At 52.8% G+C, this 26,834-nt stretch overlaps 1 protein-coding gene across 6 annotated transcripts in view; it reads right to left on the bottom strand.

Moving 5' to 3' along the window:
* Nucleotides 1-26,834, bottom strand: part of ARHGAP23 (Rho GTPase activating protein 23) — a gene marked incomplete at its 5' end in the record, with an annotated part of 81,389 nt that overhangs the window by 22,155 nt on the left and 32,400 nt on the right. For 4 of the 6 annotated variants that reach the window (XM_080922569.1, XM_080922570.1, XM_080922572.1 and 1 more), the window contains 14 exons: nucleotides 1,746-1,871; nucleotides 2,493-2,582; nucleotides 2,796-2,869; nucleotides 6,341-6,419; nucleotides 9,859-10,014; nucleotides 10,338-10,459; nucleotides 11,219-11,349; nucleotides 11,552-11,613; nucleotides 12,709-13,026; nucleotides 19,504-19,647; nucleotides 21,539-21,596; nucleotides 21,717-21,828; nucleotides 22,017-22,172; nucleotides 23,546-24,704. In XM_080922569.1, the coding sequence (XP_080778695.1) occupies nucleotides 1,746-1,871; nucleotides 2,493-2,582; nucleotides 2,796-2,869; nucleotides 6,341-6,419; nucleotides 9,859-10,014; nucleotides 10,338-10,459; nucleotides 11,219-11,349; nucleotides 11,552-11,613; nucleotides 12,709-13,026; nucleotides 19,504-19,647; nucleotides 21,539-21,596; nucleotides 21,717-21,828; nucleotides 22,017-22,172; nucleotides 23,546-24,704 (2,787 nt within the window). Of the gene's footprint in view, nucleotides 1-1,745; nucleotides 1,872-2,492; nucleotides 2,583-2,795; nucleotides 2,870-6,340; nucleotides 6,420-9,858; nucleotides 10,015-10,337; nucleotides 10,460-11,218; nucleotides 11,350-11,551; nucleotides 11,614-12,708; nucleotides 13,027-19,503; nucleotides 19,648-21,538; nucleotides 21,597-21,716; nucleotides 21,829-22,016; nucleotides 22,173-23,545; nucleotides 24,705-25,777; nucleotides 25,856-26,834 lie in introns of those variants that run through there. The other 2 variants (XM_080922573.1, XM_080922571.1) reach the window with 2 other exon arrangements.

The following is a 26,834-nucleotide window of genomic DNA, read 5'->3' as shown; positions in this document are numbered from 1 at the left end:
CTGTCTGGCCAGGACTGACTTCAGTCTACACAGCCCACCTCAGCCTGGGCTGTGCTGCTCCTGTAGAGATCCCCAGGCTTTTAGGTGGTCTGTCCCAAGGGGGTGACAGAGGATGGAGCCTGCTCTGAATTAAAGATGTCCCCAGGCCTGGGAGGCTGGGAATGGAAATTCACCAGCTCAGCTGTTTGTCGGGAATGAATTTCTGCAGGAAAGCCCAGCATGCCTAGCCTCGGCAGGTCACTCGTTCGCTGACTCAGTCACTTAGCAAACACAGTGCTCACCACCCACACGCTAGGCTCTGCACTAGACGGACATGTTCCTGCCCTGCTGACGGGCAGACACTACCTCCAGGAAAGCCCACTTGCTACAGGCCTGCTTTGTTCCCAAAGGCTGCCGTTCCAGGAACTCCTGTGTTGACCACAGGCCTCAGTCTTTCAGCAACTTCTCCATACAGCCAGAAGCCCTCCCTCCCAACCGTGGCTCCTCTTATGGGTGGCTCTGGGGATCCTGGTGCTTAAGGACAAAACCTTCCCAGGCCACACAGAGACTCCTGTGCTGCCAGCAGGCTTGGCTTCCAGGTGACCAGTCTCATGCAGGTAGAGATCAGACCATGACGCTCCTTCCTGCGCCAGATTCCTGACACTGGGTGAGAGAATGCCTGAGCAGGTCACAGACCCAGCATGACCCAAGCCCACTGCAGCCTCCGAGGTTCTGGGAAGTTAACCCTGGGTAGACGGACCCGGTTAGAATCCTGAAGATGCCAGTTTTTGGTGTGTGACCTTACACAGGTCATCCCCTCTCTGAGCACCTGTTTCCCTCCTCTATGAGCGGTGACAAGACTCAGCTTTTCTTCCCTAAGGTGTCTGAGAAGGGGAGGGTCACTGTTCCCTTCTGGTGACTAAAGGACAACCTTATTCCCTCTGCAGGAGGGAACTCTGGGTCCACACTGTGTGGCTGTCACGAGAGGTAAGTGGGAAATCTGAAGCTTCATAAAGATCATCCTTGATCCACCTAAGCCAGTGTTTCTCAAGCATCCAAACACCTTTAGTACAGGTCCTCATGTTGAAATGAGCCCCAAACAGAACATTTGATCTACTCCATAACTAATTTTCTTATTGTTGTGAGCTGTAACATAAATATCTGTGTTTCCTCGTGGTCTTAGGCAGTCCCTGTGAACGGCGACCTGCAAATTGAGAGACAGTGCCCAAGGAGAACGTTGCCTTTTCAGTGGGCGTCAGAAGAGGCCTCCATCGCCCTCTGCTGGCCACTATGATTTCTTCATCCTTCCTAGACAAAAGCAAGAATCCATCAGACCGCAGGGCTGGCTCATTAGACCCTCCAGGAGTCAAGAGATGAAGCAGTCAGTGGCTTGCACCAGAGCATCATGGAGGGTGTGGCCTTGGTTCCTGCTTTATTTCCTGTATCCCCTGTGCTCTCTAACCTGGCCTCTGGCTGTTGGGGAACAGGCCTCTGACACCCAAGTCACACTGTGTGCCAGTTCTACAGGCCACCTCCCCTAAACAGCCTACTGAGGACCCTCTGCATCAGTCTCAAGCCGGTCCTATCCCTGCTTCTACTTCCTGACTTATTCCAGTCTTGTTCCTCTTGCTGCTGAACGCCAGGCAGCCCCTAGCAGTGTCCTCTTTGGCTGCGGGTGCTTTTGCAAGCATCCTGGGGCACACAGGCTGGCAGGAGCAGTGCCTGGTCCTGGGCACCTGGTATACAAATATACAATGGGCACTTACATGCTGGATCAGCGTCTCCACGATCTTGTAGCGGTCCGGCATGTGGGTTACCATGTCTGTCATGTTGTCTTCAGATGTCCTTACCAACGTTGGCCCGAAGACCAGAGCTAGGTTCCGGGGCTCCATCTGGGTTGGGGAGAGGGACAATCCCAGGATCATTGCTTTGAGCATGACCTCCAATGCCCTTCTCTCCAGGTCCCTGAGGCCACTATCCCCAACTCTGACATATCCTTAGAGTAGGGAGGTTTGCTCAATAGAGTTCAGGCTGGAAGTTTAACGTCTCTCATGTCCAGGCCTGGCCACCATGATCAATGCTCACCTCACAGGCCCACTGAGGGTAGGCCTATAGGTTAATAATAGCTGTGGGGATTCTAATATGGGAGACATGTTGAAGATTCTAGGATATTTTAGAACATGGAGAAGCCCTATAATTCCCTTCTTCTTTTATTTATTTATTATTTTTCTCCACCGTAGAACCAAAAGACAAAGACATGGATTAGGAAGACGCCGAGCAAAGCCGCCCTGCGTGGAGGACTGAGCTCTTGGCCTCTACATGGTCCTCAGGACACAGGAGCTAACTCGATGAGGGAATAGCTCTGGCTAGCTGCAGGTGGCTGCACTGGCCAGTGTGCTGGGGAGAGAACCCTTAGGAAGAGGGAGGGTTCACAGGGCCTCCATCATGCAGAGGAAAGCACCTGCCCCAGTGCAGCCTGTGCTCCCCAGACTCCACTAGGGGGCAGCACACACCTTGTTTTTCTCTGAGTGGTCAGCAATGGTCTTGAGATGGCCCACGAGGAATTTAAGTGTCTCATAGTAGTGTCCTGGGAGATCCCGGATCTAGGGGGCAAGAGGAAGGAAAAAGGGATCAGGTTGTGGTTATCTCTCCAATCCAGCCTCCACATACTCTGTAGGGAACTAAAATCCACCTTCCAACTCCCTTCCTTGATACAGATGGGGAAACTGAGGCTATTGGTAGAAAGACTTCTTTGAAGCCTCTGTGAGAATGGTACCCAGCTGCCCCTCCTGCCTGACAGTGCTTTATTGCCTCACCAGTTTCCGCAGTGTCTTCATCCTCTCTCTGGAATCTTCTATCCGATTGGCCTCGATGAAGTCATTGTATTTGTCTAGAACACAAGAAAGATCCTCAGGGGTGGGAGGCAACCCCTTCCCCACACTTGGGAGCTGAGGATCCCAGCCAGGAGGGAAGACATTGACGCAGCATGGGGTGTTCATACGGGATGAAGACCAGAGCTTTTTGCTGAACCTGAAAAGGGTCCCCATCTTCACTACCTTGTCTCTAGGCTAAGGATCCTGAGGCTCAGTAGTTCAGAAAAAAGAAGAGGAGCCTTCAGACTCTTTACCTATCCCAGCAGTCCCGAGGTTTCTAAAGACGTCTCCTTAGGCTGCAGGCCCACAGCATCACATAGAAAGGTGTCAGCCCTGTCACCCCAGTGCTGGCAGAGGACACAGGATGATCCCTGGAGCTCACTGGCTATTTAGTTTAGCTAACTGGCAAGCTCCAGACTCATTGAGAAACCCTGACTCAGAAAATAAAATGAAGAGTGATATTTGGAGACACAGGATGTCAGTCGTTGGCTTTGGAGGATGCACACAGCACAGTGGGAAGGCCTGAGAGTCCAGTCTGAGTAACTTAGTGCCTCAAATGTGCTGAAGGACAGAGGCTATCTTGTATGCCTGGGACCGGTGAGAGAGCAACCATTCCACCTCGTGCAACACAAGTTAGTTTCGTTGTACGACAGAGTCTAACATGTAACTTGAAGTATCAAAGGCGAGGACCTGTGTGCTGGCTCTGTGTCTAAAGGTGCTTGCTGCCAAGTCTGACACCCTGAGTTCAACCCCAGGGTTCCACATAGTAGAAGAAAACTGAATCCTGTGAGCTATCCTCCATGCACTCTCCCCTAACTAACTAAATGTAACAATAATTTTTAAAAGATCAAAGGCAAGCGGGGCATGCTGGCTCATGCCTATAATCTCAGCACTCAAGAGGCTGAGGCAGGAGGATTGTTTCAAGTATGGAATATACTGGGAGTACAAGACCTTGTTTAAGAAACAAATAAAAAGTTTGGGGGGGGGCTACAGCAAATAACTAGAAAAATCAGCAAAGTTTATGTATGTCATATATACAAATTTGTTCCCACAAATCAAGAGCAAAGAATAAAAATATAGGTGCATAGTATAAACTACAGAGGAAATGGACAGAGCTGTAGAGAGAATATCCTTTGAATTGTATGGATGTGTCACCTGCCAATTAAAAACCTATAGCCTATAGGAAAGGGCAGAGTAGAAGGTGGGACATCCAGGAGGCAGAAAGAATTCTGGGATAGAGCAAGGGGTAGGAGATTTGTCCTAAGCACAGGTAAGCAGCCTTGTGGCAGAATGTAGATTAGAGTAAATGGGTTATACTAAGTCATAATCTACTCAGAGAAGAGCCGAGCTGTGTGGCCAAAGTATTTGTAAATATATTTTGAGTCTGAGTCTTATTTCTGGGAGCATGAGGCTGGGGGGAAGAACATCCTAACTTCTACAGAGCCGATAAACTAACAAAAAGATGTTTGCTCTCCCTAGAAATGAGGGCAATAATGAGGCACCATCCCCCCTACTGATCAGCAAAAGCTTCACACACTAGGAACTAAGCTGGGGCTGCCGTCCAGCGGCTGAGTGGATGTCCAGGATGTGCAAAGGAGAAGAAAATGAACAGACAAGGTGTGGTATTACCTGCCTGGAATTCCAGGTACTCAGGAGGCAGAGGGAGGAGCCAATCAGATGTTCAAAGCCAGTCTGAGTAACTTAGTGTCTCAAAAGAAACAATAAGGGACTGGAGAGATGGCTCAATGGTTAAAAGACCTTGCTGCTCTTACAGAGGACCCAAGTTCAATTCCCATGGCTACAACTCTCTGTAACTCCAGTTCCAGGGGATCCTCTTCTAGCCTCCTTAGGCACCAAGCATAGACATACATGTCTGCAGAACACCCCCACATGCAAAATAAATGAACCAAAAGAAAGAAGTGAAACAAAATAAGAAGGCTGATGAGCTAGCTGGCTTGGCAGATAAAGCATCCGCTACCAAGCCTGAGGACCAGAGTTCAATCCCCAAGACCAGACCAACAGGTTGGAAGGAAAGAACATCCATATATGGTATATGCACCCTGGCTCCACCTCCTAAAGAAGTAAATAAAACGTAAAAAGTGAAAATAAGCCAGGCCTTGGCGGTGCACATCTTTAATCCCAGCACTCAGGGGGATCTATGAGTTTGAGGTCAGTCTATTCTACAGAGCAAGTTCTGACAGCCAGAGCTACACAGAAAAACCCTGTCTCAAGGACTATATACAACAGGTAGTGTGTGAGATACACATAGATATAGATAACAAAAATCAATGGCACTCCACTGAAAAGGTGGCAGAGACACCTGCGTGTGAATATGAACGTGGCTTCCTCCATGTGCAAGCCCCACCAACCTCTACAGGAGACTGAGCTACCACTCCACACCTAAGCACCTCCTCCAGAACAGGTCCTGGCTGGTAAGGACGGGCTTAAGGAGGGGCAGCGCTCAGGCTTTAGCCGATCTAAATTCCCATCAGTGAAGGAGCAATGAGAGAGCATGGGCTAGAGATCTGATAGTATTTATTTCAACAGCGAAGCTGCGACCACTGGCTTTGCAGACAGATCTGTGTCTCTTTCTTGTCTGTGTCAGAAATATCACGCCAGTGGCTTGGAGTAAGTCACAGTGAGAGTATTCACACCACAGAAACTGGAAAATGTGACACTTCGGGACTCTTTTTTCCTCCTTGAGGGCCACTTGTCAACATTCATCAGCACAGCGCTGAGCTCACTCGCTCCACCCCGCGTAGGTCTGGGTGTCACTCACAGCCTCACAGCATAAAGGTCAGGAAAGAAACACAGCAGGTTGGCAGAACTGCTTTGTTTGTCCATGAGTTTTGCTTTGTGTTGAACTCTGAGACGGCGTCTCACCACATAGCCCTGGCTGTCCTGGAACTCTCTATGTAGCCCAGGCTGGCCTCCAACTCAAAGAGATCCAAACTGCTAATAATGGGCCAGAGATGGGTTTCTGGCCAGAAGCCTGAGGTGGAATGTGGCTGTGCCACATACAGGCTGGGTGACCTTAGCAAGTCATTTTACCCCTCCCAGCTCCTGTGTCTCAGCCCATGAAGGCGTTTGATACCAGGACCTGCTCAGGGACCTGTTATAGGGGGCGGTGCTAGGCTACAGAGACTGCTTGAAGTATGGCCATGACCTCAGTGAGGGAGGACAGAGTCAGGACTGATGGACAAGCTCGGTATTTTACGTACACAAATTTCTTTGGTGTTTTTAAATATAATAAAAAATACTTATAAAATAAAAACTCTGTGGATCAGAGGTCAGACACAAATTGCTGCAATTTGTTGCTGAATTCTGCCCATATGACAAATTCACAGCTATAAGAATTGCTCGATCCACACAGGCCAGGAAAAAAAGGGGAAAAAAAATTAAAACCAACTACCTAGAGAGAAAGTGTGTCAGGAGTGTCAGGAAATAGAGTGAACAATATGCCCCTCCCACTCCCGCCCACTACTCACCGTCTGTGAAGAGGGGCTCTGGAAGCTTGCGGAAGAATGCCTTGAGCAGACTGCTGATCACATTGAGGTCCTGCCAGCGCTAAGGAGGAACAGAGACATCAGGATACAGGCAGGGTCCCAGGGGCCCATGTTCCCAGCTCTAGGGACCAGCCAGGCCATCAAGTCCCCAGGCCTCCATGCCAGTCCAGAACACATACTTGACTCCTGCTAGCCCAGTGGGATCAATACTGTCTTGCCACAAAAAGCAAGAGAGCCCAAATATGGGGAACAGAGTCAGGGCAGATACCCCACATTTGCATGCCCTGGACATCTCCATGTATCTGTAAATGCCGGCCCATCGCCTGCCTCCTGACCTTCCCCAGCTAAGAGCGATCCTCTGAGCCCGCTCATCACCCAAAGCCCAAGTGTGCACCTCACAGGCCCTAGGCCCTCTGCACATGCTGTCCCCTAGTGGAACTCTCCAACCCTGGAATGCCACCTATGAATCCCACCACATCTGTGCCACATTCCGATGTTCTTCCAGATGCTTCTCATGGGAGATAGACAGATAGATAGATAGATAGATAGATAGATAGATAACTATCTCCCATGAGCCTGTGCTGTGATGGGCCGGGATCCCTAAGTGTGGGGTGATTTTGTCCCCCAGGGGTCTTCCATTTTCATACTTGTGTGTATATATATGTGCACGAGTATAGGAGTGTGCAAGCTCATTCTCTGCCACTCTCCACCTTATCCAGTGTGGCAGGGTGTCTCAATCAAACCCAGAGCACACCACTGTGGCTACTCTCCTTAGCCAGTTTGCTCTGGAGATCCTGTCTCCACCTTCTGAAGACCTTACCCACTCAGCACGTCCATGGATGCTGGGACTCTGAACTCTGGTCCTGAGACCTGCTCAGCAAACACTAACCACTGAACTCTCTCCCAGGCCTCCCTCTCCTTTCTTTAAAAATGTTGCTTATGAGCAGTGTGTTTGGGTGTTGTGTATTCCTTTGTGGGTTCCGGGGAAGTTTAAGCGCATCATCAGACTTGCCTGGCGAGCACTTTTACCTGCTCAGATCCTCCAGTCTGGCTATTGCGCTTTTCCCATCTCAGTCGAGGGAGCACCACACATGTAGGAGGATAGGGCACGAGATGGTGCTAAATCCCTCCAATACAACACCACACACAAGCACATCAATACCTAATCAGTTTGTCTCAAACGGCCACTCAGCTAGGGAAGAGAAGCTGCTCTAATAATAATCTACATGAACGGACAGGTCACTCTGTCCACCAGGGGGCACCAACACGCTACATGCCATAGGTAGGCGCTACGTTATGATCTAGGTCTGAGTTCCTCTCAGGACAGCCCAGAGAGCAAGGAAACATAGCAGAGAAATAGCCTATGGATACTCATCACCGAGAGCCTCAGCTCTGTGCCAGAGTGCCCAGCATCACCCCCTCCCCATCACTGGCGCACACCACACCAAAGCAAAGAGAAAACGTCATCCTTTGCGAGTGATGCCTGCTACCAAACCGCGCAACCAGCACACTGCAAGTCGGCTCAACCCGGGGTCAGGCCAGCCACTCCTCCAACTCCGGCCCCTCTTCTTCCTGCCTCAGGTGAGCTGATGTGTTTCACTGAAGCTGACCCAGTCTGGTGGTTCCTACAGGCCCCTCTCCGTTCCTCCCTGAAGGCTGAGCACCTCTCCTTCCCTCTGAGCTCGGCCTCTGGTCTTCTCTGACAGTGTCTGCTCACACCAGCCTCCCAAGAGCTCTGTCATTCTCCCTTCCAATCTGGAGTCAGTCTGCCTTTTCCCTTGGTCCCAGGCTGTCTGTCACATGACCCCACTTAGTCAGGGCCTGAGGCTGTCAACCCATACAGGCGATGTACTATCACCCCAAATCCAATGGGGCTATGGTCTGACTCATCCCCTTCGTCAGCCCCCCTCAAGACATCCTGCTGCCCATAGCAGCCCTCCCTCTGGTCTCTGCCTGTCCTTCCTCCCCTCCCCCTGCTTCCATTTACCCCTCTGCTATCCTGACCTTCAGTGACCCCAACACCTATGGGCTTCTTTCCTCACCCTCTAGTCTTCTTGTGCACTTATGTCGCTCTCCCCCACACCTACCCTTGGCTGTGCTCTCCCAATGTCAGAACTACCAGAAGCTCCTCACTGTTCATGGACTCAGGAGTCAAAGGCTCCAGAAACCCATCACTCACCCTGGGTCTGACCATCCCCACCCCCAAACACAGAAGGTGTGTCCACCTTTTGTCCAACCCTCAAGCCCTTCCATGAGTCTTAAACAACTCAGGCGGTCGCTCCCAGCCAGCCCTCCCACCTGCTCTCCCACACCCTCAGGAGCTCTGGAGGCTGCCCCTGCTCCAGCCCTCAGCAATCTCTCCCTCCTCTTATACACAAGTGCTTGATGGCAGGTCACTCTTTTCTCTTGTCTTTGATGTCACATCTATTTGTCTCCTCTCCCAAAGACAAAAACACTGTGTCACGGGGTCTATGGTGCTTCACTAGCCAGATTCATGGCTTTCCCCCAAAGCCCTTTCCATTAGAGCCCCTTTGGTCAAACAAAATCTTACACAAAAATCCAAGGTGGGCTAGTGAGAGGTAAAGGTGCTTACTGCCAAGCCCCATGAACCGAGTTTAATCCCCAGAACGCACATGGTGGAAAGAGAAGCAACTTCCACACATGTGCCACAGCATACATAAAGTCCATGAGGGCAGCAAAGAAATGAGTAGATGTGAAAAACTCCAGGTAATATCCAGAGCAAAGCAGGGTGGCCCTCATCCAGCAAAGGAAGGTGTCTCGACCTGAGCGTGGCCTCCTCAAGGCCCCTCTGGGAACCCTCAGACTCCAGGACTCATTTGAAAACTGCCAGTCTTGTTACACACTCTTTGGTGTAGTGTCAGCCACCTCTACAGGCTGCCCTCAGCTTCAGCCTCTTTCCAGGCCGCCGCATTGGTGGCTGGCTACCCTGAGAGCAAGGTGCATCCCCTTCCTCCGGGCCAGGGCTCTTTGGACCTCAGTGGCCCATGGAATCCGGCCCATGCTGCCGGTTACTGAAGGACTGTAGAGAGGGGAGAGAGTGGGCAGAATGAGGAAGGAGAGGGGAGAGTGGCAGCAGCAGGAGGCCTAAACTCACTAGCTGGTTCTCTTGGAAGTTGAATTCCCAACAAGTGTTCAGCCCTCTCTCTGCCCGAATCAGTATTTAGCTGAGAGAACTCGGCTGTCCTAAGCGCTCATGCGGAACTGTCACCCAGTCAGAGGATGGCTGCCCTGCCATAATCCCAGCTCTTGGAAGGCAGAGGCAGAAGGATCAGCCTGGGCTACATAGAGGACCCTCTCTGAAAACCGAAACTAACAGCTGTTTCTGTCTTAGTACCCAGCAGGCCAGGGCTATATTTCTTTTTGGGCTATCCTTGGGGAGATGCCTGCTGGGGCTGGTAACTGGGCAGGCTTTCTCCTGCCACCTGCCACCTGGACACACTAGCCCAATGACAAACACACGGCGGCCGAGCCACACCCACCTCATCCTGCAGGTTGATGTCACTGGGCCCACGGTTGAGCTGCTCCTGCAGGCTGGACACCACTGCATTGTTGCCAGGTACCCGGTAAATGCCAGTTGACTCCAGCCCCCGTGCCTCCACAATACGGCAGCAGGCAGCCACAATCAGGGGGACACGCTGGGAGTACGGACATGGGAGAGAGGTTAGGTATACGGCTGGGGTAGGAGGGCTAAGTGGGTAGAGCACTAAGACCAGAGCTGCTATCAGGACACCCAAGGAGATGAAGTCCTTACGGCCTCTGTCTCAGGGTCAGAACTAATATGAACTACTGACTCAGAAGATGCAAACCAGGGCAGGCCTCGGTTCAGTGGGGACCTCTACAGGACTCAAAGATCCTCTCTTTGGGTTGGCCATCTGGCTGTGTATATGAGGAACGGCTGCCGCTACATTCCCACAGCTCTGGTTCCCTGCCTTGGCCTTCAAGCGTTGTGAGGACCCACCTGGTTCTCAGTGGCAGGCTGGCACTCCTCCAGCCGGATCCCAAATGCCCTTGGGGCAGCCTTCTTATTCTTCTTGATAATGTTGATACCCCAGGGGGTTTTGGGAGCTGCAACACTGTCTTCTGGGATGAACAGTAAAAAAAAAAAGGGGGGGGCTGGGGTCAGCTGGAGGATGCCAGAAGGGTCCCACACATTCAATGCCAACATCCACACACTAGGACATATGGACGTCATCAAAGAACTAGGGAGACTGAAAATTACACCTGGTGAGAAAGGCTTAGAGGGCAAGGTGACTGGCCCCCAGGAAAGAGCTCATGGCTCCATAGGATAGTTGGTGGCCTCAAGGACCGACCTATGAGAGGAGAATGCAACCCACAGTTTGGCATGACCAAAGGAAATGCTTTCTTTCTGCTGTAAAAGATTTTAAAGTTTAAAAAAAATTTTAAAAAGTATGTGTGTATATGTGTGTGTGTGTGTGTGTGTGTGTGTTGGGGGTTGTGTACACGAGTGCTGGTGCCCATAGATGTCAGAGGTGTCAGATCTCCTGAAGGTGGAGCTGCAGGCAGTTTTAAGCTCTGAGAACCCAACTCAGGCCCTCCGGAAGCTCTTTGCCACTGAGCAATCTCTCTGGCCCAGGAAGTGGTTCCTAAAAGCCCAGAGAGGAAAGATGAAGGCTTCCTCAGAGTGAGCCCCTCATTCTCAAAGGACAAACAGAAACCAGAGGTCCACCCAACAAGAATGTTGTGAAAGCAAATCTGGATCTGGAAGCTTTCAGCACCCAAGCCCCTCATAGGCTCACACTAAGGCAGTAGCAACCCTGGGCACACACAGGCAGGGGTGCTGCCCAGCACAAACACACACTGTGCACCCAGCACTCCTACCCTTGCTTCCTGAGGGCTGGTCCTGAGTTCTGAGGCCACGGACTGCAGTCTGCTTGAGGAATTCAGACTTGAGGCCTCCCAGGCCCCGAGAGCCTTTAGGGGAGGAATCGGCTTTGGGCCCAGAGCTATGGCTGCAGGGGGAAAAGGAAGAGGAGGGTGTCTTTATCTGGAGTGGCCCAGCATGCCACTTTCCCTGCTTTCCATCCTCTCCAACTAGAGACAATTTGCTTGTCTCACTTGTCTGAGTGAGGACCAGAGAGATCTCTGCCTGGGAACCTCCAACCCCATGGAATTTCCTCCCCACCACAGGCAGCTCTGGAGGACTGGCCTTACCTCACTTTGCGATATTCATTAAGCTTCTTGCTGATCAGAGCTTGGTTGGCACAGCCAGGGTCCTGCAGTGGGGGAAGGGGAGGAGAGAGGAGCCACATCAGGGTCCACAGACCACCCCACCAGAGTTCCTCCCTGGCCCCTGCCTCAGCCTTTCTTCTATCCACCAGGTGGACAGCATAGACCTGGAAGGACAAAGGCTAGGGCTGGCCTCCCTGAACAGCTGTGTGACTTTGGGGAAGCCTCCTAACATCTCTGAGCCACAATCACTTTGGGAAATAAAAGCATAGTGGGGCTGGACAAAGCAGCCTCCATGTTGGGGTGCAGAACTGTATAGCAGTCCTCCTAGGCCTGTCAGGTTCAGATGAACAGTGACTATAGGTGGAAGCCTCCAGAACAGGGGACTCGGGCCCTCTGCCGCGGAGAGGAGAGGCTATCCTTAGGAGGGGAGGACCCACCAGTGTCCTCAGGGAAAGGGCTGATCCAGGTACAAGCCCAGGCACACTGTCCTCATGGTGATGCCAGCTCCAAGCCCTAGACTGCACCTTCCTCTGCACAGGTGGGTCAAATGACCTCTGAGCAGATCAGACCTAGAGCAGACATCAGCAATTCCCAGGAGGGAAGCCTTTTTTCAAAGCTCTCTCCAATTCCAGCCAAATCACTTGATTTAACCCCTGCCTACCTGCTGCCAAAGGCTAAGCCTCTGGTTAAGGCCCATGTGTCTGCCCTCCGACTCAGGACAGTGCTGACATCTCATCAGGACAGCTCATTCTATACCCCGTTCATTGGAGATTGCCTACTCCAGCCTACCAGAGGCTATGGCTGGTCTCGAGCTGACCTCTCTGGGACAGAGCTTGCCCTAGGCAGTCCCAACAATGACAGTAGTTACAGTCATCTGGGCAGTTGTTATTGTTTCTGCTGGTCACTGGGCCCTGAGGATGCCATCTGCCCTGCAGCCAGTGCATGAGTCTATACTCAAATCCAAACTCAGGTGGGCAGTCCCACGGTAGATTCTTAATAGCTCTTTTCCTAGGAGAGGGGGTGAGGCTCAGAGTGGCCAACCAAGGTCACAGCAGCTGAGAGGCAGCCCTGCCCTGCCCTGCCCTGCCCTGCCCGTGCCCTGCCCTGGTGGCCCACTGGGCACAAGCCCAGGGCCTCACCTCGCCCTCGGCCCTGCTGTTCTCCCGGATCGCTCTGATCCAGCCCAGCATGTCATCCCGATCCTCAGCCTGAAAGAGATATTCACAGAAGTCAGCGGTGGTCAGCCGGAACACGTGCCTCCTCTTGGTCTCGCTGTAGGAGATGTCCACCAGGCAGGAGCCGATGCAGACGGGCGCCGCCTCGTCCTCACCTGCGCCGGCCGCCGCAGCCCCCGCAGCCGCCGGCCCGGGCTCCCGCCGCTCCTTGCTCAACGAGAGCGAGCGCGCGCGCAGGACGGCATAGACGCGCTTCCACTGGCGCAGGCCGCCGCCCGCTTTCTGCAGGGAGACACAGGGTGGGAGAAACAGGGCAGCGGTGAGAGCCAGACTTGCCACGGGTCTGCCAGAGGCCGAGAAGCAGCAGGCCATGAACTACAGAGGAGACAGACCTTAGTCCACCCCGCCTCCCCTCCAACAGCCAACCTGTGGCCTCAGTCCACTTGCCCAGACCACTGTACCTACCACTAAGACGCTCAAGATGTCAACATCCACCTACTCTAAATGCCAACATTACCTGGCAGGGAGGTGAAAGGGAATCTGAGAAGGAATAAGGCCCCCTAGAAGCATAAAGTCTCACCAAGCTACTGGGTGTGGTGGCGCACACCTTTGGCCCCAGCACTCAGGAGGTAGTTAGGCAGATCTCTGAGTTCAAGACCAGTCTGATCCCTGTGAGGTAAAGGTGCGCATCCCACTGCCTGGCTGAGAAACTTTGACTTGAAAAAAAAATCCTTACCACACCGTCCCTTGCCTCCTGCGTCACCCTCAACAACACTGTGATGGCCAGGAGCTGCCAACAGTCTGGGGAGGCTGCCCTCTCCCGTGCCTCAAGACTCCACTAAGGGTGTCCTGCCTAGAAGCCACTCTCAAACTCGCTTGGGAGCCAGAGGCTGCTTCCAGCCCTTGCCTCACTGCCCCATGGCATGTGACACAGGCAGCCTCTCATTCCCGTTTCAAATTTTAATTTTGCTTTGACTTGGCTCTCTCTCTCTCTCTCTCTCTCTCTCTCTCTCTCTCTCTCTCTCTCTCTCTCCCCCTCCCTCCCTCCCTCCCTCCCTCTCTCTCTCTCTCTCTCTCTCTCTCTCTCTCTCTCTCTCTCTCCCTCGTCACTAGCTGTCCTAGAACTCCCACTGCAGACCTCACTGGCCTCAAACTCAAGAGATCTGCCCGCCTCTGTTTCCTGAGTGCTGGGTTGAAGGTGCATGGGCTGCCACTAAGCTTCTTTCTTACTTTCAGTCCATCCTCTATATTGTCATTCATTTTATTTTATTCTATTTTATTTTATCTTATGTGTATGAGTGTTTTGTCTGCAGGTGTGTGTGCTGTGTTTGTGCCTGGTGCCTGTGGATGTCAGGAGAGGGCACCAGATGCCCTGGACCTAGAGCTAGGGATGGCTGTGAACTGTCATGTGGGCACTGGGAACTGCGCCTGGATCCTCTGCAAGGGGACCGACCATGTGCTAGCCCAGTGGTGGTGGCACACGCCTTTAATCCCAGCACTTGGGAGACAGAGACAGGCAGAGCTCTGAGTTTGAGGCCAGCCAGAGCTACACAGAGTAATCCTGTCTTAAAGAAGCAAAAAACAGAGAAAAAAAAAAAAAAATCATTTGCTCCTAACCACTGGGCCATGTCCCCAGCTGCAACCTGTAGTTCTTACCTCGAGTAAACTGCTACTTGGAGACCTGTCTGGAGATATGATGGAAGGGAGAGGCGTGCCTGTCAGGCAGTACCCAGGGACACTAACCATCCACCTACCCACAGTGCCCCACAGCAAAGCAACAGAGAGAAGGAGAGCTGCCTTGTGGTTGAGGTCTTAGGGCTTTGTCCTGAGCTCTCCTCACCCTGCACACCTTCTGCAGGGACACCCTGCACACCTGTGGCTTTAAGCAGCCATCTGCTGATCCCAGCTGTACAGTTCCAGCCTGCAGCAGGCACCAGCTCAGTCCTGAGAGGCTTAAAGCCTGCTCAGCAACCCCAAGCCCTGCCCGTAGCTTTCGATAGCATGGGTGGGCCTGGTGCTCCCTGTTCACTACAGCGCACGAGTCTCTGCCCTCAAACCTGTTCTCCACCCTTGTGCCATCTTTCCCAGCTTGGTCAATCCACCCAGTTGCCCTGAAACCTGGGAGTTACCCCTGACATCTAGTTCATGAGAAGTCAACTCTGCTCCTTTCAGAGTATCACCTGTCCCTACCTGAGTGCCACCCTCCTGTCCCCCACATTGACCCTCTCACCTGGACAGCAGCACCAACCTCCCTAGCACCCCTTGCCTTGGCCCTCCAGGCAGCAGCCCTACAGTCATTTCTGCAGTGAAACAGTCTCCTTTGGGTGCCCCCTTAAAACAAACAGAGGGCTGGAGAGATGGCTCAGCGGTTAGAGCACTGACTGTTTTTCCAAAGGTCCTGAGTTCAGTTCCCAGCAACCACATGGTGGCTCACAACCATCTGTAATGGGATCTGACACTTCTTCTGGTGTGTCTGAAGACAGCGACAATGTACACATAAAAATGAAATTAATAAATAAAAAAAAAAGGATCCTATTTCAAAAAACAAAACAAAACAAACAGAAGGTCCTGAGGTCCCATGCTGACTCCAAACTCATCTCCCTGTCTGTCAAGCCACCAGGCTTTTGCCTGCAGTGACTGCCTTCCTTTTACAGCCTATGCACTAGCTGCTTATTTATTTATTTTTATTTAATTTGAAATGGGTGGGGGAAATGTGGGTGTGTTGTGGCACACTAGTGAAAGTCAAAGACAACTTGAAGGAAGGAGTTCCCAACCTCCACCATGTGCTTCCCAGGGATGAAGCTCGCTCATCGGGCTTGGCCACAAGCCTCTTCACCTGCTGAGTCACGTGCTCTTCCCTCTCCTGTTCCTCCCCCTCCTCTTCCTCTTCTATTTCATTTACTGATTTATGTATTTTTGTTGTTATTGTTGTTGCTTTAGAGATTGAGCCCAGGACCTATACATGTCAGGGAGATTTTGCACTGGGCTAGATTCCTCAGCCCCTAGCGCTGTCTATCCTGGAACTCACTCTGTAGACCAAGCTGGCCTCACACTCAGAGATCTGCCTGCCTCTGCCTCCCAAGTGCTGGGATTAGAAGTGTGCACCACCGTACCAGGCTGTACTGAACTCCTATCTTCACGTTTCTGCCTCCCAGGTGTTCAGCTTCTCTTGTTTTTTTATGTGGCTGCCTCCTTCAGCTCTAAGCTCAAATCTCCAGCACCAGCTCCTTGATAAGGTGCCTCTGACTGTTTCATTGCCCTACAGATAGCCCCATAAGGTCATGTCCTGGCTGTGGGTGTCCTGGCTACATAGCAAGCTGCTGGGACAAGTGCTCCAAGCCCAGGGGCTAGGTGCAGACCACTAGTTCATTAGCTAATACTGAGTCTGCTTTATGTCCTGATGGTAGGGGGCTCCAAGGCCCTCCAGAGAGCAGAGCTGAAGCACCCATGCCCAGCTTCCCTTAGAGTAAGTTCTCTTATCCTAGCATACCATCACAGAGCTACTGGGCTAAGACAGTGCCAACTGAAGCAGCCCCACCACTACTGTAGTAAACGAGCCCCCTGTTCAAGAGAATGACTGTGTTAGCATAGGGGGCCCTCTGAGACTAACCCGGCTGGTTGACCGTAAACAGCCCCTGGCATCAATGTCACTACTAATAGATGATGAGAATGAAGCAGCAAGTGTCTGTGGTCATGTCCCCACACAGCGACTCCCACAGAAGGAGGACTGCACGCATGCGCCCATCCTCTGCCTGACATTGGCAACACTGAAGTCCCTATGCTTCCCACCTGCTCAGTGAGCCAAGGAGTCAGTGCCTGTCTCTGCCCAGGAAACACTGAGGCTGGGCGACCAGGGTCACCCAGCGCTGAGGCCAGGCTCCCTGAGAGAAACAGCAATGAGACACTTTTCTGCCATGCATGGACTAGAGGATGTCCCCACCGGGATCTGATTGTACAGTTCACCCAGCCATCTGCCCCTCCTGGTCCACCCCTTCTTGGAGTGACTGCCATCTTCCTATGTCTTTTTAGTTTCATTGCCAACCTCGCCTTCCGAGTTTCCACTTCCCATCAACATTCTGTTGTGGTGCACACCTTTTATTCCAGCACTCGGGAAGCAGAAACAGGTGGATCTCTAAACTCAAGGCCAGCCTGGGCTACAGAGTGAGTTCCAGAACAGCCAGTGCGACACAGAGAAACCCTGTCTCCAAAAAGCAAAGGGAGCAGGGGCAGGGGACTCTACTAGGTCTTTGTCATCTCTTTCTCCCTGTACTTTAGCCACAGGTGCTGTGTACCCCTGGTGGACTGAGGTGTGGGCCTCCCTGTGCCTCCCTGCACACCATACCTATGTGACTCCATTCACAGGATCTCAGCCAGTGTTTGTGTAGGATCACACAGCTCCAACAGAGCTTCCTCTCCCCAAATCCTCCCCTCAAGGGGCCAGAGGCTCAAGGGAGAGTCCCCCTGCAAGCCAAGCAGGAGCTAGGATCCTTGGCCTTTCCTCTACCTTCCTCAGCCCCAAAGGCCATCAACCAACCTTTACCCCAGAATCTCTTACAAACAGCTCCTGGTCCCATCCTAGGGCCTTGATACGGGCTCCTTCCAGCACAGACACACTACTATCCTATGTCACACATCTCTGCACTTTACCCTGTAGCTCAGGACAGAAAAGTTCCCCTAGGTACCAAATTCCCACTTCACCTTCTACCACCTACTCTGGGCACCCAGGCAACCTGGCTCCTGGCACACAACTCTGGGCCTCCCTCTAGCCCTTAGTGAGGGGGTCTCCCCCAGGATACTCCTTTCCACCCACTCCCTCTTGACTACAGACTCCCACAGCTTTATCTCAACGTCCTAGACATACAAACCCCACCCCGCAAAGCCCCTAAACTCCCTGTGCTGTGACTGACAGTGCATCTGTCACTGAGGAGTAATTAGCACTTTCTCTGTGGTCATCAACCCCAAGAAGGCAGAACTGGACAAGCTGTCTCCTTCACCTAAGTCACTAGACGCTCAACAGACCTTCAGGAGCAGGGGCTTTGTGCTCCCTGGCCTCATAACCTATACCTCTCCTCTCTTGGCTCAGAGTTCAGGGACCATAAGTTTGCTCCTGACGCCATATGCACACAACAGCATATGGCTGTGTAGAAATTCAAACTCTGACTATGTCAAAGTTCATTCTTTCCAGGTTCTACCCCACAGGGATCCCTTCTCTAGGTTCCATCACCATGGATTTAACCAAACATGGATCAAAAGCACTCAGAAAAAAAAAAAAAAAAATCCACCTGCATCTGTACCAAGGGATACAGATATTTTTCCCCCTCCACATTCCATAATCAACCCACGGTAACAACTATTTACATAGTCTTACGTAGTATGAGATAACATATGTCATCCGGAGATGAGTCGCAGTGTCTGGGAGGATTGCGTAAGCCGCACGCAGATACCAATCTGTTTTATATAAGATACTTGAGTGTCTGTGACTCTGGAGCCCTGTAGATACTAAGGGATTGCTGTAATGGCAGTAAGACAGAAGAACAGAAGCCCCCCCCCCCCCCACCAAGCTTTGTGAGGACCTCACTTTCCCACAGTCTTTCAGCAACACTAAGAATGGAACCCAGGCCCTTCCATAAGTCAGGCAAGAGTGCCTGAGGTACAGCCCACAAGAAACACTTATGTTTTCTTTTCAAGTGTGTGGTGTGACGAGGACTTGAAACCAGGTCCTCCCTCATACCTGCTAGGAAAACATTTACCCATAGTCTATATCCCCAGCCCCTGATTTACATTTTACTTTGAGACAGAATTTCAGTAAGTTGCTACGGCTGGCCTTGAACTCACTCTGTAGGTTAGACAGGTCATGAACTTTCCATCCTCCTGTATCAGCTTCCCAAATAGCTTGGATTACAGACTAGACTCACCACACATAATATGGTACACCCCTGTTTACACCATGTCTTTTAAATGCTTAGGAGCAGGTTTGGAAATGTGTTAGTCAGCTCCCCATATAGACACTGAGTCACAAGCACTGGGTTCTGAGTCCGAAGAGCAATAAGCCAAGCCATCAAGAATCAAGGCCAGATCTGTCTAAAGCACCTGCCTCCTTTTTCTCCCCCGCCCCGCCCCGCCCCGCCCCGGGCTCCAAGCCTGGGACTTCAGCTCCCACCTGGATCTCAGAACCCCACCTTCCCTTCTGAATCCTGTTTTCCCTCCAGCCCCATCCTCACCCACTCATGAAGGCTCTCATCTGGACCTTGTGGTGGCTTCTAAATGCTCTTCCTATGCCTGGGCATCCTCACAAAAGCACCCCAGGAAGCCACAAGAGCACTTAAAGGCTCTGACTCTCTCTCAGAGCCCCAAGGAGTTCAGTTGTCCTGAAGTAAGTCTGCGCCCTGAGAACCTCACAGGCCTGAGGAGAACTGGCCTCTGTTTCCTTCACCCTAGCTCTGCCTTTCTGCCCTGAGCCCCATCCTTCATTCATGGGCTTTCAAGAATGGCCTGGTCAGGATTCCAAGCATAGCTTGCTGTGTACTTCCATAGCAGGAGCACCTCTCTGTTAACCTCCTTTTCAGGGTTCAGTAAATGCCCCTCTCCCAGACACTCTTCTTGGCATCTAACCTTGATTCCTCAGGCTGTAGCCTGAAGTGGTTTTTTTGGTTTGGTTTGGTTTGTTTGGAGCCAGATGCTTCAGGGTAGATATAAGAAGCTGGAAAGTTCTGCCAGAGCCAGCTTCCATCCAGCCTGTCCTTCCTCGGGCTACCTTACCTTCCCCTTCTTGGTGAGGATCTGCTTATAATACAACCAGCCTTCTCTCCTGATATCACTGAAGGTTGCATCTGAGAGGTCAGAGGTTGAGTGTCGTTTAGAGGGGGCATCAGCATCTTCAGAGGTACCCCAGCTATCTAGAGACTGTAGGGAGAAAACAGTAGGCGATTTAGGGTGGCTCCCATAGTACCAGCATCTCAGGAGCCTCATGGGCCACTGGTAGCCACACAGGCCTGGAGTGGGTCTAGGCTGTACAGTGCTGTGCTGTGTGACTTCATGGGCCTTGCTTGATCTCTCTAGACTGTTTATGTTGAGGTCATGAGACCTCATGAAAAAAACAGAAAGGAGGAAGGGGTTGGACCTGGCAGCAGGACATGTGGCTCCCCACGCTGGCAAAGCTAATCTGGGCCTTCCTTCAGCTTCACAGCCTCGAAGGAATTGAGGAAACAGGGGAGCGATTGTGGCAACAAGGAGTTAAGTAAACAGCGGAAGTGGGAACATCAGCAAAGGCCAAGTAGTGATGGGACAGGGAGTCCAGCCCCCCCCCCCCCCGGAGTTAAACACGCAGTGATGTGTCTACAGGAATCCAGCCTCAGAGCCTGGGGAGAACTCAGTAAGCTGAGGAAGTAACAAGGGAGCCGGGTGGCCCTGTCCTGAAGGTGCTAAGCTAACAAAACACATGAGCATACGAGTAGAGTGCATAAGTGACCACAGAAGATGGGGAAAGGCCGTGGGTGGGTGAGGTTTCACAACGCCTCTGAGGGGCCTATTGCTATAATGTTCCCAGCACTCAGGAGACTGATGCAGGGACATCACAAGTTTGAATCCAGCCTGGATTAAATCTGACCTTCAAGGTCTATCAAGGGGCTGGAGAGACAGCTCAGTGGTTAAGAGCACTGGCTGCTCTTCCAGAGGTCCTGAGTTTAATTCCCAGCAACCACATGGTGGCTCACAACCATCTGATGCCCTCTTCTGGTGTGTCTGAAGACAGTAACAGTGTACTCATATGTATAAAATAAGTAAATAAATCTTTAAAAAAAAAAAAAAAAAAGACCCTGTTCTAAGAAACCAAGGTGGTTAGAGCACTGGCTGCTCTTCTAGAGGTCCCAAGTTCAGTTCCCAGCAACCACATGGCAGCAGCTCACAACCATCTGTACCTGACCTCTACAGCAGTGGGTGTGAGCATGGCACACATGCACACACAGGCAAAACATTCAGACACATGAAATGAAATAAATAAACCTAAAGAAAAAACTTAAGAGAAAGAATCTTGGAAAATAATATTGTAGAGCTAACAAGCGCCTACAGGTCCAGCTCTAGGAAGAGCCCATGCTCTGGCCTCCGGAGGCACCTGTACACACCCACACACATATTCAACTAGCAAACACACACATGCACATAAAAATTTTAAAAAGGAATACATTTTAGAAAGAAAGAAAGAAAGAAAGAAAAAAAGAAACCAAGAGTGTTGGAAGCTAGGCTTAGTGGTAGCACATGCCTTTAATCGAGGCACTGGGATGACAGGGACATGCAGATTCCTGAGTTCAAGGCCAGGCTGGTCTACAGAATGAGGCCAACCAGAGCTAACTAAGACCCTGTCTGAAAACCAACAAAAATAACAAAAAGAGTTGGAGATGTTACCCAGGATTGTGCCTACACCACACTTGAACCCTTGGTTCTATTCCTAGCACTGAAGAGAGAGAATGGGGAAGAGGGAGAGGGAGGGAGGGGGAGGGGGAGGAGGAGAGGGGGAGGGGGAGCTGCTCTGTGATTTGGGACTTTCCAGGTTGCAGGGCAAATGCGGTCTCAGGTGGGAGGCAGGTCATATAGGTGGCATGAAGATGAACTACAGGAAAAAGGCTAGGGGCCACAGCACTTCACTTAGGGGTCACAGGAATCACAGACATGGAACCCAGAACATGTAGGACATGTATTTCTAGAGATAGACAGACTGACAGACACACACACACACAGACACACACAGACACATGGACACAGACACACACAAATGCACATACATGTTTTGCTGACTTACCCCATCGGTGAAGAAGCTCCGCAGCATCCGTAGGCTCGGCACACGGTTGGGAAGACGCCTGGGGAGCAAAGACTAAAGTTGAGGGCTGTGGACGGCCCAGATTCTCATCGCCCGCCCAACCCATGGCTCAACCTAGGAGAGAAGAAACCACCCCACCCCAGGGCAGACGTGGGCTCACCGGAGCACTCGGCTCTCATCCCGGAAGGTGTTCAGTCCATCATCACAGGACTTGGAGCGTTCTGTGGTGATGGCCAACAGGTAGGAGGAGCGGCGGCCCGCCTTGATGCTGCCTGAAAAGTAGCCCACAGGGGGCCACAGGGTTAGTAAAGAGCAGATCGGCAGGTACCCTAGGAGCCCGCCCTTCTGGTCAGGAGTAAGCTCTCTCATGGGACCCCAGAAGAAGCAAACAGACATTGGGCAAAAGACCCACAGGGACCAGACAGCAGAGGAGGGGGTGACACAAGCCAGAGACACTCACTGCAGTCCTGGGAGTAATGGCGGCTGAGGGCAAAAGTGAAAGTTGGTGAGGATGGGCTAGTTCCCAGGACAGGGGCTGAGTTCATGGCACTGGAGACCACTGCGGAGGCAGGGACATGCTTGGCTTGAAGGTCAATGCTGGGACTGGTGGGCTCATCTGCCAGCAAAGGAAGGAAGATGTGAGGAGCACAGGCCAGGCTGCCTGGATACCCTATGCTCCCCAGGATCCAGACAGCACATACTACAAACCCCTAAACTCCTCCTCACTAGGGCATTTCTGGCAACATGCCAGCTATCCAGGGTGCCTCGAGCACCAGAGTGTGGTCAGGGAGTGTGTCTCCTTTTAGCAGGTGCTGAGCCTCCCTTTGCATCACAGGCACTAAGGAGTGGACCTGAGCCATCCTTCTTGGAGTGGGCTCCTAGAACACAAGGCAGTACTCTATCGGTGGCTTCAGGGCACAGGGTTATGTCTCCACATTAGATGGGCGCACCTGACAAGATGCTCAGCTGGGACTTGCTGAAACACAGCTGGACACCCGCCACAGGCTGCTGAGAGCATCCTACCATCCTTCCTACGCTTCTTCTTAGCCCCAGGTTGCTCAGCACCAGGCCCAGGACTTGGGCCCAATTCCATCATCTTCCGTTCCAGGCTTTCTCCACAACCTTCAGACCCAGCCTGGCCTGGATCACTTCCTAACAGCCCTAACCTTTTCTTGTTCTTTCTGCACCCCCATTGCCAACCTGGAGATGAGGCACCACTCTCTGGGCAAGCCAAAAAGCTAGGAATCACCCTCACCTCTCTGCCTTCCTGCCTCTCCCTGCTCTATGGGCAGCCATCAGAGTCTCCTCCTCTGCTGTGAGGATGAAGTCTGAGCCTTGGACAGGAAAGGACCACATGGCCTGGAAGTGCAGTTGGCCCCATCCCACGGCAAGCTCTGCATAGTCCCATCTTTCTCTTTGAACACTCTTCCTCAGACTACCTCGAGTCCTTTTTAGCCAAATGTTGTTTTTCCATTATTTTCCCAGTGCTGACCACACCCATCTAGGCCACAGAGTCTTTCCTCATCCACAGAGGCTGTCTGTCCTGTGTGCTTTCTGTCTGAGCAGCCATCCACCAGGTAAGCCTGAAGCCTAGTACAGTTCCTGATGCAAATATATTAGAGGAATGTAGGAGAGATGAAAAAAACAAAGAGTGAAAGACACAAAGAAAGGATGGAAGGAAACAGGAAGGAGGGAAAGATGGAAGTTAACGATGGAAGGATAAACGGAGCAAAGGACCAAGTGAGCCACAGAGGACAGATACAGAAGGGAGGGAGGAGAGAAATCGTGGATAAAAAATGGCTACAAAAATGAGTGAATGGGAGACAGGGTGGAAGAAGTGATTATTGAGGAATGGACAAACGGACAGAGATAGAGAACCTAGATGCTCCTATCGGCACACAGCGCAGACTTGGGCACAGAAGACAGGGAGATGGGACACAAAAGAATGGTGACCAAGACCCTTAGCCAACCACTTGTAACACCACTCACCAATGAAGGGAATAGAAGCCAGGGAGTCTTCTGTAGTGGCCAAAGGGGCTACCTTCCTGCCTGGGCGTTCCCCTCTGGCCTCTGGTTCTGGGGACTCATCACCAAATCCAAGGTTCATCTGCCTTGCTGGGGTCAGCTGGACCTTGCGACCTGTTGGAGGCTTCTGCCTCAGGACCACCTCATCACGATGATCCTCTGCCGGAGGCTCCAGGGTTCGGGTGCTAGGATCTGGGCGGACGACCCTGGGTGGTTCGGAGGCCTCTGGTGGGAATGATGCAGGAGACTGGGCCAAGCTGAAGGTGGGAAGTCCCCCGAAGGGTGAGTCCCGGAAGGAGAGGGCGTGCAGGAGACCAGTCCGACGTTGGAATGACGGGCTATAGCTCCGATACCCAATGTACCCGATGTCATCCAGGCCCTGCAGGCCAGATGGGGGAGGGGCCTGGGACCCTGACAAGTCCCGAGAAGGGCAAGCAGAGGTGCGGGCAGATGGCCGCTGGGAAGCCCAACCACAGCGTTCAAGGCGAGGTGACACCAGTGCCCCTGGCCCCAGTGCTTCAGCAGAGCGGGTAGCCCGACTCAGGTAATCGTCTGAGCGAGCTCGGTGCCAACCCTCCTGGCCCAGCTGGCTCAAGGCATCCTGGGAGGTGGAGCAGGGCCATGGGTGGTGGGTAGTCACATCCTCCAACCGGTCTTGGGAGGCACTGCGGGCCCGAGGTGGCATGGCTGGGCACCGTCTCTCCCCCGCCCTGCGGGGTATCTGATTTGAAAGCCAGTGTGACAGAGCCTGCTGGCACTCCAGTCTGCTGGGAAGCACCCGGCTGCCAGGCTCTGGGAAGGCACGGGGCGTCCGGGACTCCGAAGGGAGGTGGGGAAAGGCACCAGGGCTTGGGCGGGGCTGGCTCATCCCCAAGGAAGAGTTGTCCAGGTGGGCACGAGTGGCAGATGGGACACGGGACCCTGGATCACTCCAGGCAGCAGGACTTCGGGGATCCGCGGGTAGTGCTGAGATGGGCTCAGGCACCATAGTGGCCCAGGCAGGGGCCCGGGTTGGCGGGGCATAGGTCTTCCGTGGGTAGCAGAGTGGAGGTGGTTCTGGGATGCTGCGGGCCTCTCCAGAATACGGCTCGTTGCCCTTCAGGTAGGCATCCTGGGAGTAGGCCTGGCCGGAAACACAGAGGCATAAAAGCATGACCAGACTGGACACAGAGGATAGGAATGACACAGCCCTAGGATCCAAGGTCCTCAGAAGGGAATGGAAGATGGTTAAATAAGGGCATCCTAAATGAATAAGGGTATGTTCCAAGGAAAGTCCTGGGGGGGGGGACAAAGAGATAAGACTCCCTCTCTCTCCCTCCCTGCCCTCCCCCACCCTTTCTCTTTCTCTCCCTCTCTCAAAATAGCCAGATTTCTGTAAGAGTTTTAAAACAAGGACAGCCTTTAGCCACAAACATTCCAACATCTGTTTGCTAGAGCCCTCCCCCTCCTGCCCTTCCCCCTCCTGCCCTCCCCCTCCTGCCCTTCCCCCTCCTGCCCTCCAGCGCCTACTGTTCCTTTATGCCCGACGATGCCCACAGCCCATGCAGTTCAGTGGGGAAATGGACAGAAATCTGTCACGGTGGTAGAGGACCTCAGAAAGCTGGCTAAAGAGTGGGTGTGTCCAAGGAGGGGTGGTCTGAGGGTTGGTGGAGGCTGGAAGAGCCCAAGGTCCCTTCAGTATAGGGTGATGTGAGCTGGGGCCCAGGGCCTGAGCCTTGGGATGAAGAACATGACCACTTTTTGCTCCCCGGAGACCAGTTTAAAGGAGGGGCTGGACAGGCTAAGGGGCCTTGGGCCACCTCCCGCCACCCCAGGCCTGGAATTTGGCACTGGCTGTTAAAGCTGACGCTGCATTGCTGAGGAGTGACAGGGCTCGTGCCCAGGCTCAGCCAAAAAAGGAGGCACCCCACCCCCGGACAGCAGCCTGTGGCCCTAGCCGAGCACAGGCTGAGCTGAGGGGACGGACCTGTTTCAGCAAAGGGTGGAAGGGTGAGCCCAGACATACACACATACTACACCACATCACAAACGGCAAGATACACACCCTGAGAGATACACACACAGCACACACAATGAGATACACAAATAACTACCCCTCCAGTCCCAAACACAAACATCATGTGACAAGGACCAGCTAACCACACCCCCGCACACTCGGCCCCTCCAGCCTGGCACACTGGGCCAGCAAACACATACCTCTCCCTCCGGCCATCCTGCTGGCTCCTAGGATTCCCAGCATCACGGCGGCGGCAGCATCTAGCCAGCCTGTGCCTGCTACCCTGCTGCCTCTCACCACAGCCCCTGCCCAGCTGATTTGAGTCCCTCAGTCCCCTCAGCCAGCCCTCCCCAAGCTCCCCTCTCCCCCACCCGGCTCTCTCTTTCGGCTGCCTGGCGGTAGGAGGAGGGAGGATGGGTGTGGAGGGGACTTGCCGCGTCGGTGGTGGCGTCAGCAGCTGCCGCCACCCGATTGGCCTCCAGCCTTGGCTCCCAACCACAGGAATGCCTGGGCCCCACCCTCTGGCTGACTGGAGATGGCGGGTAGTGGGAGCTCCCAGATGTTGACATCTGGGGATGCCAGCCTACTTATGTCTACGTCTGTCAGAGTTCAAGGCTGCCGCCCTTGTCACCCTCGTCCCTTACAGCTGGACTGAGCCAGGGTGCCATGCCCTGTTACTCTCTCATAACTGGAGTACAGGCAAGCTCTTTAAGACTTGGGGTGAGCCATGTACCTCTGAGTCTCCATTCTTTCCCCTCAGCCCCAGGAAGTGCAAGGGGGCAATTGAGGTCAGGAATGGAGGTTCCCAGGGAGGCATCATGCCAAGTGTGGCCCTGTCATTACAGTGACACAGCCAAAGCCAGCACAGCAGCTCTGGGCCTCTGGGCTTGGCTCTCAGCCATCCTCTGAGGGGCAGTGACCAAAGGGGCAAGCAAGCTGGCGTCTGGGTAGGAGCCAAGAGACCAAGAACAAGGGCAGTAGGCAAGGGGGACTGTTCCAGCTCCAGACACAAGGCTCTGAGCTTGCTTCACACAATACGAGGGACAGGCCTTGGGGTGGCACCCTCCCAAAGGGTTTTATGTTCTCGGTGTGCTGAGACACTTGTTGTGATGGGTTCACATGGATGAATTTGGGATCCTATGATCTCACTAAGCGTAGGTGCCTGAGAAGGGCTGTATCATTACTGTGACATTTGTAGGCAGCATTGCGACAATATACCAGTGTGTGCTTACGCTAAAACAGCTCAGAATCCAGATG

Source organism: Micromys minutus (genome assembly GCF_963924665.1).
Source record: "Micromys minutus genome assembly, chromosome: 10".
Taxonomy (NCBI): domain Eukaryota; kingdom Metazoa; phylum Chordata; class Mammalia; order Rodentia; family Muridae; genus Micromys; species Micromys minutus.
The sequence above is the reverse complement of the archived record's forward strand: the minus strand, read 5'-3'. Positions and strand labels throughout refer to the sequence as shown.